At 36.0% G+C, this 15,615-nt stretch overlaps 1 protein-coding gene across 2 annotated transcripts; it reads left to right on the plus strand.

Annotated features, from left to right (window-relative positions):
- The first annotated feature begins 34 nt into the window (after positions 1-34).
- On the plus strand, positions 35-15,615 carry TRIP13 (thyroid hormone receptor interactor 13). Of its 2 annotated transcripts, XM_032182720.1 has the most exons (14): positions 35-275; positions 522-624; positions 2,346-2,511; positions 3,308-3,437; positions 5,312-5,367; positions 8,056-8,146; positions 9,788-9,860; positions 10,713-10,776; positions 11,049-11,135; positions 11,926-12,032; positions 13,094-13,247; positions 13,450-13,562; positions 14,723-14,792; positions 15,348-15,615. In XM_032182720.1, exons 2-14 carry the CDS (start codon positions 533-535, stop codon positions 15,441-15,443), a joined length of 1,299 nt encoding a protein of 432 aa, XP_032038611.1. In that variant the 5' UTR covers positions 35-275; positions 522-532; the 3' UTR covers positions 15,444-15,615. The 2 variants fall into 2 exon arrangements, with proteins under 2 accessions (XP_032038611.1, XP_032038612.1); XM_032182721.1 differs by lacking the exons at positions 35-275; positions 522-624 and adding an exon at positions 1,879-2,149.

The following is a 15,615-nucleotide window of genomic DNA, read 5'->3' on the forward strand; positions in this document are numbered from 1 at the left end:
CTTTCTGCGAAGGAAGATCCCGGTCAAGGGGAAGGAGGCGGAGCTCTTCTCGCTAGCCCGCCGTTTTGGAAAAAGGCGGTAGTGGTGGCCTGGCGTGTCGGGTTTTCTTCTTCTTTGAGTACGCTGCTCTGTTGCTCTTTGTGTGGCAGAAGCGCAGCCCTCGCAGCGGCCTGCTCACGGAGAGGCTAGAGAAGCTGCTTAGTCCCCTTGCTCCTCTTGCGACCTCGTATTCCCTGCCTGCAGGGCACCGTTTTCGGGGTCCCGCCTGACGTGAGGTGATTTCCTTTCCCCGCTTGTAACGCTAGCCAAGGGAGGAGCAGGAGCCTGCGCCCGCGACGTGTCTTATGTCCCCTGGCCGGTACCGGCATCTGCCGAAAGACGGAGGGAGGTGCTGGTGACTGTGGGTGCTGGGGGATGCGTGGTTGAGGCACGGTGTTCCTGTGCGAGGAAGGGCTGCTGGTGCCGCTGGTCATATAATGGTCACTAAAAGTCTGCTTTTTGTGCTTGTTGCTTTTCCTTAGGAGTGAGAAGGATGGACGAAACTGCTGGGGATCTGAAACAAGAGCTCCCAAACACGTGCGATAACATTCAAATACACGTGGAAGTTCATCAAAATTCAATCAGGTCTCTCTTGCCCTTTAGTCTCTGGCAACCTATAGTGAATTTTTAGTTTGAATCAGTAGTGGAAAAAGCCTGTGCACATAAAAACAGTAAAAGAAACATTGAAATGGAATGAACTATGTTGGAAAGGATCTCTGAAATTGTCTTTCCAGCTTACTGCTAAAGGCAGGGCCAATTAGATCAGATTATACAGGGACTTGGTTAATCATGTTTTGAGGTTACACAGTCTCTCTTGACATCTGGTCCAGTGTTTGACCCACCTCCCTCATGCTGGGAAGAATGTTTTCTTGTCTGATTAGAACTTTGCTTGCTGCAGCTTGTGTCTGTTGCCTTTTGTCATTGTGCTGTGCACCTACAAGAGTCTTGGTTTGTGTTCCCTTTACACAATCATGAGTTTCCCCACAGCTGAGATAGCTGGAGGTTGAACAAACCCGTTTCTCTCAGCTTTTCTTTGTGTATCGTGTGATAAAGTCTTACAGTTGTTTTGGTGGCCATCATTTGGACTTGCTCCAGAATATATCTCTTTTACGAGTAGACCCCAAAACTAGACGCTGTATCTAGATGCGGTCTCACAGACAGATGATGAGAAGGAAAGAATCTCTTCCCTTAATATTTAGTCTGCACTCTTGGTAGCACAACCTTTAAAATAAGGTTGGCCTTCTTTGTGGCAGGTGTTTACCACTGACTCACTACCAACTTGTTGCCCCCTAGTGCCTACATGTCTTTTGTGCAAAGCTGCTTTTCATCTCTTTAGCCTCTGTTCTGTACTGCTGTCTGGGTGATAGATACAGAGGCAGAATTTCACATATATTTTTGGTGAACTTCAAGAGGTTCGTGCCAAACCATTATGTCAGCCTGCAGAAGTCTCTATCTGAATGGCAGCCTTGATCTCTTGCATATTGATAGTCCTTCCTGCTCTGGTGTCACCCATAAACTTGTTTCAGCTGCATTCTATCCTGTTGTCCAGGGTGTTATCAAAGATGTGAAAACAGTGTTGGTCCTAATTCCCTCGCCCCCTTCCTGCCTCACATACTTACTTGCAGCTTCTCTTGGACTACTGATTGTTCCGAGCAGGACAGTCCAACCACCTTGTTATCCATTCATCCTCTCCTTATCTTACTAATTTGGCTATCAGGATACTATGGGTGAGTATGTTGAAGGCCTTGTAAAGATCAAGGTATACAATATCCACTATCATCAGGCTTGAAAAGACAAGATATTGCATTGAAGCTGCAAACTTAACATCCTTCTGGAATCTTAAGATGCTATGCCTTTTCCCTTAGTTTTACTGGAGTTCTTCATATAGCACCCAGAGTTGTCCTTAGAAGTGAAAGCATAACTGAGTTTCCAAGCTAACTAAGCTCAGTCTAGTAGCTTGGCTATGAGTTTCACTATTATTCCTAATGATACACAGTCAGTGTAACTGATTTCTGTTCTCGAAAGCTTTTAGTTTTGTCATTCCAGGTCCCTTGATATGATTGCAAGCAGATCAAATACTCTTCCCTTGCGTGTGCCTTTTAATGCAAAGGTATCAAGCTCGTTGCTTGTGCAAACAAACTGAATCTGATAATTTGTTTCTGTTATAGTGGTGGGTGTTTGTTTTTAAATGGAGGCTGTTTTCTGTGTAGGCTTAGTTTATTAAATAAACTAATAAATAAAGCATTGTGATATTAGTTGCCTTATAAATGTCAGTGTCATAAATAATGCTGTTTCTTTCTTATTAGCACGGCAAAGAAAGAAGATATCAGAATGAGTGTCCTAAAACTGTTGAACAGGCATAACATCGTGTTTGGTGATTACAAGTGGACAGAGTTTGATGATGGCTTCCTTAACAGCAATGTGCAGTCTGTGTCGATTGTGGATACAGAGCTGAAGCTAAAAGAAAGACAGGTATTTACAATCAAGAATGTACAGCCTTGTTCGTAGGTATATGAAATAGTAGGTAGACTTGTGATTGTCTAAGCAAGGTCATATTCCATAAGCAAGGTCTGTAGGAAGAATATCTTTTACTAGACCAACAGGTATAAATGGGAAAAAGTAGCTATGTTTTTTGGTTTACACCCCATAGTAGGAAGAAACAATAGGCTTCAAAGCTGAATGCCAGCTGAGTACTGTGAATTTATGTTCTAATTCACTTTGAAGTGAGAAATATCATAGAATTGTGGAATCATAGAATGTTTTGGGTCGTAAGCAGCCCTTAACGATCACCTGGTTCCAATCCTTCTGCCATGGGCAGGGACATCTTCTAGACCAGGCTTCTCAAAGACCTATCCAGCCTGACCTTTAATACTTCCCAGGCTGAAATATCCACAGCTTCCCTGGGCAACCTGTTTCAGTGCCTCACCACCCTCTGAGTAAAGAATTTCTTCTTAGTTTAAAGCTGTTATTCCTTGTCCTAACGCTACACCCCCTGATAAAGAATCCTTCTCTAGCTTTCCTATAAGACACTCTTAGGTACTGGAAGGCTGGAAGGCCATTATAAGGTCTCCCTGGAGCCTTCTCTTCTCCAGGCTGAACAAACCCAACATCTTCAGCCTGTCTTCATAGCAGAGGTGCTCCAGCCCTCATCATCCTTATGACCCTCTGGACTGTCTTGAACAAGTCCATGTCCTTATGGTGAACACAGTATGAACTCAGCTGAACACAGTAATATGATTTATTAAAAGTCTTTTTATATCTATTCTAGCCTATCGACTTGAGCAAAAGCAGTCTTTCCATTCACATTTTTCATCTGAATGAAGAAGGGCCAAGCTCTGAAAACCTGGAAGAAGATAATGAAGATATTGTTGCAGCTAACCACTGGGTGCTACCTGCAGGTACCCACCCATCTGATAATTCTGGAAGGTCCAGAGAAATTACAATGAAATAAAATCTTGGAAAGGCTAAAAGTGTTTATAGGGCTACCATTTAAAGGTATTATGTGTATCGGCTGTAGTAACTTTTTCCTTTGTGGGTGGAGCCAATAAATATGGCCTTTCTTTTTTTATGGTTTTGACTGAGCTACAGGTGGTTCCACAAAATGTCAATTCTGCAATATTTGTGGTTGGAAGTCACTGATCTTGTGAAATAAATCCTGAAAACATATAGTCAAAATCACAAGCATGCAAATCTTTAACCCTATGGGCAGCATTCCAAACTTTCATTTGTATACCTGCAAGAAACTCCTAATTTTAAATACTGGCTTTCCAAAGCCCACTACAGGCTTCCAGCCTCCAAGACAGTGATGCTCTTAATTTTTCAGACTTCAATGTCTGTACAAAAGCTTTACTGGAAACGCAACAGAACAGGCACAGGAATGGAAGTGACTTTGAACTTGATTCTTTCCAGGTGTCTGATTCTTTCATCTATTGCTTTTCTTTTTTTTCTTTTTTTTTTTTTCCCCTGTGAAAATTGATGTTTGAAGTAATTTTAGTGTGCTTTCTATGTGCCTGTATTGAAAACCATGTAGTCTGGGGAAAAAAACTGAGCTTTTAAACAAATAATACTATCTTGAATTTCTTTTGAGAACTTAATACAACTGTTCATAAAGTTACATACTATCAACCTATTGCAATGAAAATCACAAGTTTTTGTTTAGATATGTAGTTGATAGATATACTGTTGGTGCTACTGTCAGCAACTGTTATTGTGTTTTCAGTAAACTTGCAGATTATTTTTCTCTGTCCCTAAAGAAAATAATTTTCCTAGAGAGGGAAACGTGAAGCTTACTTCACATGTACGAAGTATGCTTTTCCCCTAGATAGGAACAAAGAAGCTGAAGAGATTTAGAGTCCTCGAAGTGTTTTCTGGAAAGAAGAATAAGGCCTTCCGCTGCAACAAAGCATGGCCTGCCTTTTAGTGCTGCCTAATGCTTGGGCAAGTTGCCTTCTGTATCCGGAAAGAGAAGTACAAGTGTAAGCTTGAGTTCGAGGAGTGATTCTGTGACATTTCTTGCTCCTTTTATGTTGTAGATAGCCAAAGTATTAAGAACGTTTCTCTTTGGGAAGAATTCTGTCTGGTACTTTGACATAATTCTCATATTATTGTGGTTTATAATTCATCACAGTCTTTTTTTTTTTTTGCTTTCTTCTGTTGTAAGGTAAGAAAACAAATGCTGCTGTAAGAAGAAAACAAATTTCTAGCTAATTGCTAGAAATGATTAATACCCCAAAATCACAACTAATTTTTTATACGTTATTCAACTATGTGCTTCTTTATTTTCTTCCTTTACATGCTCATGTAAAATACATAAATAAATAGCTGAGTATAACTTTGGGAGTAAAACCTTCTCCCAGCCCAACTTTTTGCAGCTCTTTAACTTGGGAAAATACAGCCAGCTACCTCTCCAGTTCAGGATGGAAATAAATATTTGAATAGACAAAATGAAATACTGATTTTTTTCTTTCTTGTCAAGGTTTTATAGAAAACTGATAGAAGGTTGAAGAAGAATAATTTCCACTCATGATTATTCAAGGAACTACAGTATTCAAGGAACTACAAGTTAAAGTTGTCTGTTAAAAAGTAGAGTTTGCTTTTTGAGAAAAATCATACATATATTTTTTTCCATATACTTTCGTTGTTCTCATAGCTCTGTTCTTGATCCTTAATTTTAGTTGAGAATAATTTGAAAACTGCTTTGCACTGCAATGATAGATTACAAGTTCTCGGATTGATTTACCTTAAACGGATGTGTAATGTATTGCTTCCACAGCTGAATTTCATGGCCTTTGGGAAAGTCTTATATATGACACTGAAGTAAAATCACATGTAAGTAGAAAATTAATAACAATTAAAATTGCTTGAGGAGAAATAAGAGTTTAAGTGTAGACTGTTTGAAGTTGTTACATCCTTTGGAAAAGTTATTTGGAAATAACAAACTTGAGAAAGATTTCTTATGTCTGCATATTACAGTTCTACATTATGAAGGGTAGTGTAGTGTTAGCCATTTTGCAAAGCTTTACATTGTTGTCAAAAATTTCTGTGTAATTTTTGGTACTTCCGTGCTTTTCTGATGTATCCTTAACAAAGGAAGATGGAACTGATGTTTTGAGACTAAATATCATATCTCAAGAGGTGTATGAGTAGGTATGACTGTGAAGTCTGCTTTGCAAAAAAAAAAATTCTCAGTTTCCATGTTAAAAGCTTCAGTGAAGGCCATTCCACAAATTAGAATTAACTTCTTCAGATATGTTAGCTTATTTAAAACAAAACAAAACAGTTAAAATCAGAAGTTTAACCTCTGGAGGTGTTGTTTTAGTAGCTACGTACAAATTCTTAGAATAATTTCACTTTTGCTTTAGACATGTTAAGCATCCTGCCTCAAAGAAAGTAATGAATGTTCTCTGTAATGGGAGTAGAAATTCACTTGATTATAATACTGCACGTTTTCAAAAGACTGATTAATCGTATGCTTTCCTAGAAGGGGAGAAGAAAATTGGTGGAAAAATTAACTCCAAAGAGGCCTAGAAAAACGTATGCAGCATTCTTTGAAATCGGTTCTGTATTGTGAAGGTCCTAAGAGATCTGTTGTATAACAGGTGTGAGTTTTTTAATGATAAGGAAATTTGGTGGCTTGGTATCACTAAAAGGGAATAGTGTTTCTCTCAGCTATATTATTGGTGCTTCCCTTCTATTGGCATTCTTGTTACCCTTGCAGTTAACTAATTGAGGAAACACAAACACAAAACGTCCAACTTATTGTGTGATGGGCTGATTGCCACCTGTTTTTGTCCCAGGAATTGGTTCAGTGCAACAAAACTGGCAGGTGCAGTTAGGTGGAGGAAAATGGGAGTTGGTCTGTGTGCTTCTGGCAGCAGCGAGCCGATTGGTTTAGTTGTAATGTGAATCTGCAGTGTTACCGTTCATACAAATGCACATTGAATGATTTGACGAGAGCAAGTGCACTCCCATTCGAGTGCTGGTAAGGGATCCAGAAGAAACAAAACTGTTCCGTGGGGTCATTTTCTAGCTTGAAGATTCTGTGCTTTCATTAGAGGTTGTGATGATAACTCCAAGAATTTGTAGAACTGTAACCTGAAATTAAATAATTGTGATGTGAGTAAAAGTCACAAGTGACTCAGTTGCTCTTATGACAGCATTTCATAAATTGTTTATTATGCCTATTTAAAAGAAAAAAAATGCTTCTGTGTCAAGTTTTTGGACACATGTAACTAATTTACTAGCTTGTTTATAACACCACAGATACACTATTTTCACTTAAAGCTTTATAATCATAAACTGTGTAACAAAACATTTTAGTGCTTGTTCATTTGTAAAGTAAACATCAATGAACATATCAGCGCTTGTCTGATTTATGGAACTGCTTTCCAAATCATCTGAGAAATGACAAGACTCTAGACTTACTGATGTAATAAATAACTGAGTAGAACACTGACTGTAAGGGTATGTTGGTAGAACAAGAAGTGCTAGCTTTCAATGACTAAAAATGGAACTAGTTAACTTCTACAGAAGTTGCTGTGATGAATTGTCACTTAAACTGTGGAACTGGCTGGTTATGGTTGGACTTTGCAGACTGAAATGATTCCTGTTAAGTTTTAAAATATTACATTGACAGATTGATGCTATTGGCAAATATGCTGAGTGAAGTTCAGGGTGTTTTTTTGTTGTTGTTTTGTTTTGTTTCTGCTCCTTAATTGTTCCATTCTGTGGCATGGGTTATTTCAGGAATACTATTTATTGTCTTATTTATGTTAAATGGAGCACAATACAGGTAATGATAATACAAAACAAAATGATATCAGGTGTTAGAGGTAATAATCAGTATTCATTCACACCTCAGGTTCATATTCATTTAATGGAAAGAGTTCTCTACTGGCTTACTCTAGATAATGAAGTAATTTTGTATTTAGAAATAAGCATTCAAGGAAGGTACATGCAACTTTGCTTTTTTGGAACCTACAAACCAATCTACACATTACTTACAGTAGCTGATACAAATGCTTCAATAGAAAGCAACTAAATTTGACAGCAAATGCTTTGTTTGATGGGTAGACTACAGCACACTAAACAGATGTGTACCTGTAATAAAAGTTAAACAGAAACCAGAGTCTGATTCTCTTACCCTCTGTGCTTGGGCAGCTCGTGAATTAAGTACACACTCGAAGTGGGAGAGTAGAAAATGAAAATAATTTAACTTCTATAAAAGCATTTAATTTATTCATGTAAAATCTCTAGACTCCATTTGTGCTCAGTAAATGCTATTCTTTTTCCCAAGGGCAAGGAGGAAATGAATTTCCAACCTTCGCAGAAGGAAACTGGGACTTGGTCTGAGAGATTTAAACTCAATGAATTTTTTGTTGTTTGGTTTTTGTTTTGTTTTTGTTTCTGTTTGAGTACATGATAGAGATAACTAGGAGACTGTCCATTTGTAATTGTATTTGCTGACCCATCTCTAATTTGTGTCTTTTTTCCCCCCCAACCCTGGTCTTCAATTAGTTACTTGATTATGTGACAACAACATTACTATTTTCTGACAGAAATGTTGACAGCAACCTGATATCATGGAACAGAGTTGTTTTGCTGCATGGTAAGAATTATCTGTCTTAAAACAAGTTGATTCATTGGCCATCTGTTTATATTTTCCTTCTGAAGAACTTGTATAGCAGTTCTTATGTTTAGCAAAATTATATACATGTTCTTGTGTTATAGCAGCTGTGCTTTTAGATGCATTATAATGCAGTACAAATTTAGAAGAAAAGTGATGTCATAATCAAATTAGTATTCACATCTACTAGGTTTTGCAGGAACTTTGTTGACACATTATAAATTTTATAGTTCATGTTTTTAATTTTCATTTTTAAGTGATACTACTGCTTTTGTATAAAGTGCAAAAAATGTTGTAGCTACTGAGCACATTAGGAACCAGTGTAGTTACAGTTCTTCCGCAATATTAAAATTCATTAATTATGGCTTTATTACAAATACTTTTGAGGAAACTGCAAAATTGATCCAAGTGTTCTGTTATTAACAGTATATTATATTGTCCAGTATAAAGGCAGTACCTTCACTTATTTCATTAGCACTATTTCACTTAAGTTGTAGTGTTCAATCACTCCTACTTTACTGTGGAAGTGATACCATAAATGAGATGGACATCAGCTGAATTCATTTTGTTGCATATTGCAGCATGTTATTGATTAATTGCAATTTTGTCATCCAGACTGGTATTCAAAAAACTAAAGGTCATAGTGGAAATGTTTGTTACGAGTGTATTTGTTTATGAGTGTATTTGTTGTGATTCTACTTAAGTTATAATATTTAACACATCTAGTTCAATGAACTATTTAAAATCAATATTTTCTTCCTTGGTTATTTATTAGTTTAGAAGATGCAGGATGTCTTTGTTTGGAAAGCTATTTATTTTAGACTGTTGACAATATATCTATTATAGATACATTTAATGTTGGTAATGGGCTCTTTATTGTGATCACAAAGAAGTTAATACTGGGAAACCTAAAATTCTTGTAGTGCAAAATACAACATTTATGATACAATGGTGTTACTGGCTTTGAATGGAAATACTGTCAACTGGTTGCTGTCATCCATTTGTTTAGCATCCACAAATCAATCTCCATACATTCATGTTCTGTTTAAATATGTTTGTCTGCTTGGAGAAATCTGTATGGCTCTTCTATAGGGCCTCAAGCTATATTCAAAAGGTTTGTCCTGTAGCACACTTCCTAAGATGCTCTGGGCTACCCCAGTATGTAGATTCTGGTAAAGTGAACAGCTGATCAAACTGGGCATAGTGGATTTCTGTTTTTGCATGTTAGAAGGGTATGTTTTAGGAAGTTTAAGCAAAGCACAGATTTTTTGAGAATGTTAACAAGCATAAGCCTTGCTAGGGTGAAACACTTTTCTCTTGTAGAATTTGATTATTTTAATTCTATGGTGTCTGTGTACAAGCTGTTATACGTATCATATACATAGCATGTTATACATAATCATAATTTACAACATAAAAATTAAAAGCTGACAACAGAGCACAGCTCTAAAATTGTAGTGAGTAAGCAAAGTTCTCAAAAGACCCTTATGTTCCCAATCCTGTCTCCTGTAATGCTGCAATTAGTGTTGTAATGAAATACAGTAATTAAAAAGATGTTAGGTGTCATTAATAATCTGTTGCAGATTCTGTGTAATATATTGTATGAATTTTATTTGAATTCAGGCCCTCCTGGAACTGGCAAGACCTCTCTCTGTAAAGCATTGGCTCAGAAGCTGACAATACGGTTGTCGTACAGGTGATCTTTTTGGAAATTCTTCACTTTAATTTATTGTTTTTAAATGTTATTTTTTAATAGCCCAAAGATGCTTAATACTTGATTTCAAGTAACTGGTGCCAAGTGCTAAGGTTCGTAGCTCTAGCTTGGCAATAAAATTAATCTGATATAAAAAAAAAAGACTAGCTATGGTGTTATAAATCCTTTTAAAATGTCTAATTATTTGAGCCAAGTTAGAAAAAACAAATTCAAGTGGCAGTATCATCATTTATTCATGCTAGTATTGTACATTTGTGAAGAATAAAGGATCACAGGTTATTATGCCTGCTATTTGAATCTTCACGATTAATAAAACTTGATTTTAATAGGTAGTGATTTTGGTGCCAGTTTGTTTTATACTTGAACTGTCTGAATGCCACAGTCAGCAGAAGTCAGTCTATATATCAGACAAGTAGAGGAGTTAACCGTAAGCTTCTTTGCAACGAATAGCTAAATAAAAATGCTTCACATGGTAAATAAGCTTCATGCTTTTATACATGCTCTTACTTGCTATACTAAACAAAATCTTCCAAGAATGATGCCAGTAACATGGAAACGGTTTCCTAAACTATATGGGAATAGCAACCAAAACCCTTCTAATGAAGGAATCCTGATAGCAGTTTAATGTGAAAAATTCTAGTGCGACATGTTTCTGGAAGTTATAATTAAAAACAAAACGGGTGTTATGTTTTTAGAACTAAGTAATTTAAACTACTAATTCACAAAATTCCAGGCTTGAAATGGAGAGAGTGAGACTTACGGAAGTTACTGATATCACTGACTTTTATTTACAATGCAACAGAATTGACGCTTCTTTTTGCCTTCCTAATTTAGGTATAAGTATGGACAGTTAATTGAGATAAACAGCCATAGCCTTTTCTCTAAATGGTTTTCTGAGGTAGGTATTGATTTAGCTTATTAAGTGGACTCTGTTTTATTATAAGCTACACTGTAATCTGTTGAGCTTGGTTCGTAAAATAGGTTTTTGCACCAGAAGTTATTCAGGATACTTAATGTGTTTGAAAACACTTAAATAGAAGCTATGATAGTGCCTTACTTAGAAGAACAATAATAAAAAGCCTACAGAGTTTTCCATTCTTAAATTTGGAAAGACTTGGAAAGTGATGTGGTATGGGATTAGTTAAACATATGTATATGGTCTCTTTCTAGAGTGGCAAGCTCGTAACCAAGATGTTCCAGAAGATTCAAGAGTTAATTGATGACAAAGATGCTCTTGTATTTGTACTAATCGATGAGGTATAATTCTAATAGTATTGACATACATTAAAACTTAGCAGAAAGTAAATTATGGGTAGGAAAGTGTGATAATTCTCGAAGTGTAATAAAATCATATTTAGGCTTTTTTTTTTTTTTCAAATAAGTTACATAATTTTGTGCAGAGGAGTAAATTTTAATCTAAACTGGCGGATTTGAGAGATTTGGGAAGGACACGATGTGATTTAACAGACAAATTCCAGTTGAAAATTAAGCAAAACCTTTTTTGGTGCCATTTATCTTGCTGCTGTGTCTTTATAAATTGAATATTGTTTTAAGCTTCTAAATAGCCTGGATTTGTATTAACGGTGCTCTTTCTAGAGTTGTGAAGTTCTAAAAAGAATTCATTTGATTTCAGTTAATTGTCTCATTTCTCTGAACGGTCTTGTACTTATGTATTAAATTGCTTATGTGTACTTTATTAGCTTTTTTGTGTTGGAGTTCCTATGGGGAAGCTTGTTTTAAATTTGATTTATTTGTTTTGTTCTTTTTATTTCCCAGAAATTAAATTGCTGAAAACTAATTTTTCATTTACTTAATTTACTGAAACAGACCTTGCTATCTGAACAGGGATTTCACTTATTACATTTTGCTTCCTTGACATTCTTTTCTCTCTTTCCCTAAATTCCTACTTAACAAAAGATTTTGAAGGCAAAATTTCAGATACTATTCTCAAGAACCTGGAGATGTATTGTATTATTTGCTTGCTGCCAGCATTCCAGATATGCAATGTTTTGTATGGGTGCTTTTTTTGTTTGTTTTGGTTTTGTAGGTGGAAAGCCTCACAGCAGCTCGCAGTGCCTTCAAGGCAGGCACAGAGCCTTCAGATGCTATTCGTGTGGTGAATGCTGTACTGACACAAATAGATCAGATTAAAAGGTAAATTTATGTTATTACAACAGCGAAAGGTAACTGACAACTTCATGATTCCTGCTAAATCTTAATTTCCAGTTAGAATACTAATCCTAATTGGTTAATGAAACAATTTGTTAATGGTGCTAATTATGAAAAGAAATTAGAGTAATCCACTAGAATATTTTGCATGTGAATAGGTGAACAAATGTGGATTTGATAATCTGCGGATAATATAATTCCATTAAAGCTGGGGAGAGATATAGCACAGATGGTCATAGTAACTGCTTCGGAGGGATAAGAATAAGATCAATGAAGAATGCATTCATCAGTAACAGCTCCTAGATGTTAGTCTCAAGCAGATGTGTACAGCATTTGGCTTAGAATCAATCACTAACAGTACTTGGTCCACTTCATGTGCTGGATTTAGTGCAGCACATCTCTTGTTTTTTTCCTGCCACTTCCTTTACTTCGTGGGCATACTTGGCTCTGTTTGCAGAAAGAAAGGTGCCCTGGTATTTTTTGCCCTGTCTTTCTGCTAATTAAAAGCAAGTGGCTTATTCAGCCATACAGTTCACAGGCTTCATCTAAATATAGCTGTGATTAAAATTTTTGTTTCGGTATTTGTTAGAGTGAGTTGAAGCTCATTCTAACGTCATACACAGTAGAATGTATCACGTTAGCCGTTAAACTAAATACTTTCTACTGAATTGAAATCAAGAACATATAGATAAGAGATTCAAATTTACAAGCCTTTGTTTTGTAAACCTATTCATGGCAGAAACTATACTGGTAGACTCTCTTCATAATAAATAGTTCTATCACTAATAGTTATATCACTTCTAAAGCAAGGTTAAAAACTATGGATGCTTGAGAAATAGCTGAAAGAAAGAGACAATGCATTGAAATAGATTAGTGACTGACTTGAGACCATTGTATCATTTAATGTAATTGCTAGCTGACAAAAGTGATGTGACTGCTTATTGCATGAGATGGCTTGAGTTGTAAGAAGGATGGCATCAATTTGCCAGTGCCAAGAGGAGATAATTATTGAGCATGTAACCTAAAAATCTGCTTTTATCTTGAAGGTATCCCAATGTAGTTATCCTGACTACTTCAAATATTACGGAGAAAATTGACATGGCCTTTGTAGACAGGGCTGACATAAAGCAATATATTGGCCCTCCATCCACTGCAGCAATATTCAGAATATATCTTTCTTGCTTGGAAGAGCTGATGAAGGTAATATTTTGAAAGCAGAACTGTAAAACATCATATTTTAATAAAGTTAATATATGCATCAACCTTCCTAAATAACAAAACCACAAAAAAATGATTCCTTCTCTGTATTACCACTCTTATTGTAGAATTTAATTATGAATGTATTTTTAAGTAAAAAAAAAAAATAAATAAAAAAACAACAGTGTGTAATTTTGTTTTCTAGTGTCAAATAATATACCCTAGACAGCAGCTCTTGACGCTCAGAGAGTTAGAGATGATTGGCTTCGTAGAAAATAATGTGTCAAGGTTAAGCCTTCTACTAAAAGAAATCTCAAGGTAATATTTTTTGAAATTCTGCTTGATATATATATAAAGGAGTTGTGGAATTATATCTCAAAATAATTGAATTAGATAATAGCTAGATTTCTGAAACATCTCAGTTGTGTTTTATTTATTTATTTATTAATATTGTTGGGGTTAGAAAAAAACTTCCAGCAGACAATAAGTGGAAGCAATCAGGATTGGCAAACATTTTTTGGCCTCAAACCTGGCTTGACTTAGTGCTGCTTCTGGTTTCTGCTCTACTCTTTAAAGTTCTTTAAATTGCTGCCTGAATTAATGAGATTCCTGAGGTTTTGGTGGATATTGTGATTTGTAATGCAGTTTATTGGAAATAGCCTTGGCCTTATTTCCTGCCAAGAAAGTGTCTTGGAATACCTCGCAATCCAGTAGGCAGCAAGATTTAAGTGGTCAGAAAAAAAAGGGAATGAAGTGTAAGCAGAGAGTGTTACAGTTATCTGAGTATGCTAGTAAAGGAAATGTTTTCTCTGCAGCATAGCAATTCTTGAAACAATAAAACTATATTCACAATATTGAGCAATATTTTTTTCCAAAGTGCTGGTCTCTATGGACCAAGTAAAATAACATTCAAGACAAAATTTGTTTTTGTTCTTCCCCTTTCCATTCCTGAAGTATGTGTAATTTCTACTTAAACTGGGTTCTACATACACAGAGGGGTGCTAGGAGGAGAGAGACTGAGTCTTATATCAAGTAGGTGAAGTAGAATGTGTATGTAAATTGTGGGAATCAATGGACTGCATTAGCAGTGAGGTCCAACCTTTAAAATAAATTTATCAAGTCCTTCCGAGTGTGTATGGAAGGTTATATCTATACTATACGCTTTCAGTGTAGATATTCCCCCCCATATTCATGAGATACATCATGCTTTTCCTATCACTGTGATGTAAGCTTTAGGCAGGCAAATAAAGGATATTTCTCTATCCTTGTTTGCTTCTTTGTACCATGTGGCCTCCCACACATTTGTCTGTTCATGTCCAGCTTCTGCTAAAAAACCTGCAACTGAGCTCCTTATTACTAGGTATTTTGATTTGAGTTAATTTAGAGGAACTTATGGGGCAAGCACAAATAAAGGAAATTTCATCTTTTAAGAGTAGATATGTAGCATTTAAGCAGTGCTTGTGTTTGTTTTATTACAGAAGAAGTGAAGGTCTTAGTGGCCGTGTCCTGAGAAAACTTCCTTTCCTAGCACATGCACTTTATATTCAAGTAAGTCTATTCTACTCTGTATATCTTGTTTTGGGTTTGATTTGGAGGCAGGTGGGAAGACATTTGGACACTAGTGTGAAGTGAAAGATTGGTCCTAAAACATTTTGCTAATCTAAAGGACACTATTTCTACCAAGTTCTAGAATGAAACAGTCTGTGCAGCCCATAATTTAAAAGGAGATCAAAGAAGACTGATTTCACAACTGATATGTTGTGATAGAACACTGATATTTCTTCTCTGAGGCTTTGTTGCTAAAATAAAACCTTGTCTTCATAAATAATGCATATTTGTTCAAACATTAGAGGTAAATCCACAGTAATATTGATTGACTCAGGACTTTGCATAGCTTGACTTTGACTGTAGAATGCTAGCTGGTTTAAAACAAAACTTCAGGTTTTTATTTTTTTAAATTTTGAGCATTTTGTACCATGGAAGTCAAATAGTTCCCTTTCAAATGCTGTGCTTTGTATGTAAATTTTTATGCATGTCTATTGCTGTGGTGGGTCTAACAGAATGTTTTTTGTTGTTTTTTTTTTTTGTTTGTTTGTTTTCCAGTCCCCCAGTGTTACAATGAAAACATTTCTTCAGGCTCTTTCACTTGTAGTAGACAAGCAATTCGAAGAAAGAAGGAAACTTACAGACTCTGTGTGATAGTTTAGTGTTCTATACTTTTCTGCATTATTACCTTTGAAAAGTACGTACTTATTGCAAAGAAACAGTGCAGTTGTTACGCATATGTAAAACAGATTGTCAACACCTTAAAAAAACTGGAATGCCTAATCTAGTTTTTCAAAACATTCATTAATAAACAATTTTTACAGCA

This window comes from Aythya fuligula, chromosome 2, assembly GCF_009819795.1.
Source record: "Aythya fuligula isolate bAytFul2 chromosome 2, bAytFul2.pri, whole genome shotgun sequence".
In the NCBI taxonomy this organism is placed as follows: Eukaryota; Metazoa; Chordata; class Aves; order Anseriformes; family Anatidae; genus Aythya; species Aythya fuligula.

What these genes read in the sequence shown, in the direction of transcription:
- TRIP13 (XM_032182720.1), top strand. Translation starts at nt 533, where the DNA reads ATGGACGAAACTGCTGGGGATCTGAAACAAGAGCTCCCAAACACGTGC. An exon ending in TATTTGTACTAATCGATGAG is followed by an intron (nt 11,136 to 11,925) that starts GTATAATTCTAA and finishes TTGGTTTTGTAG; the next exon opens with GTGGAAAGCCTCACAGCAGC. An exon ending in CACATGCACTTTATATTCAA is followed by an intron (nt 14,793 to 15,347) that starts GTAAGTCTATTC and finishes TTTGTTTTCCAG; the next exon opens with TCCCCCAGTGTTACAATGAA.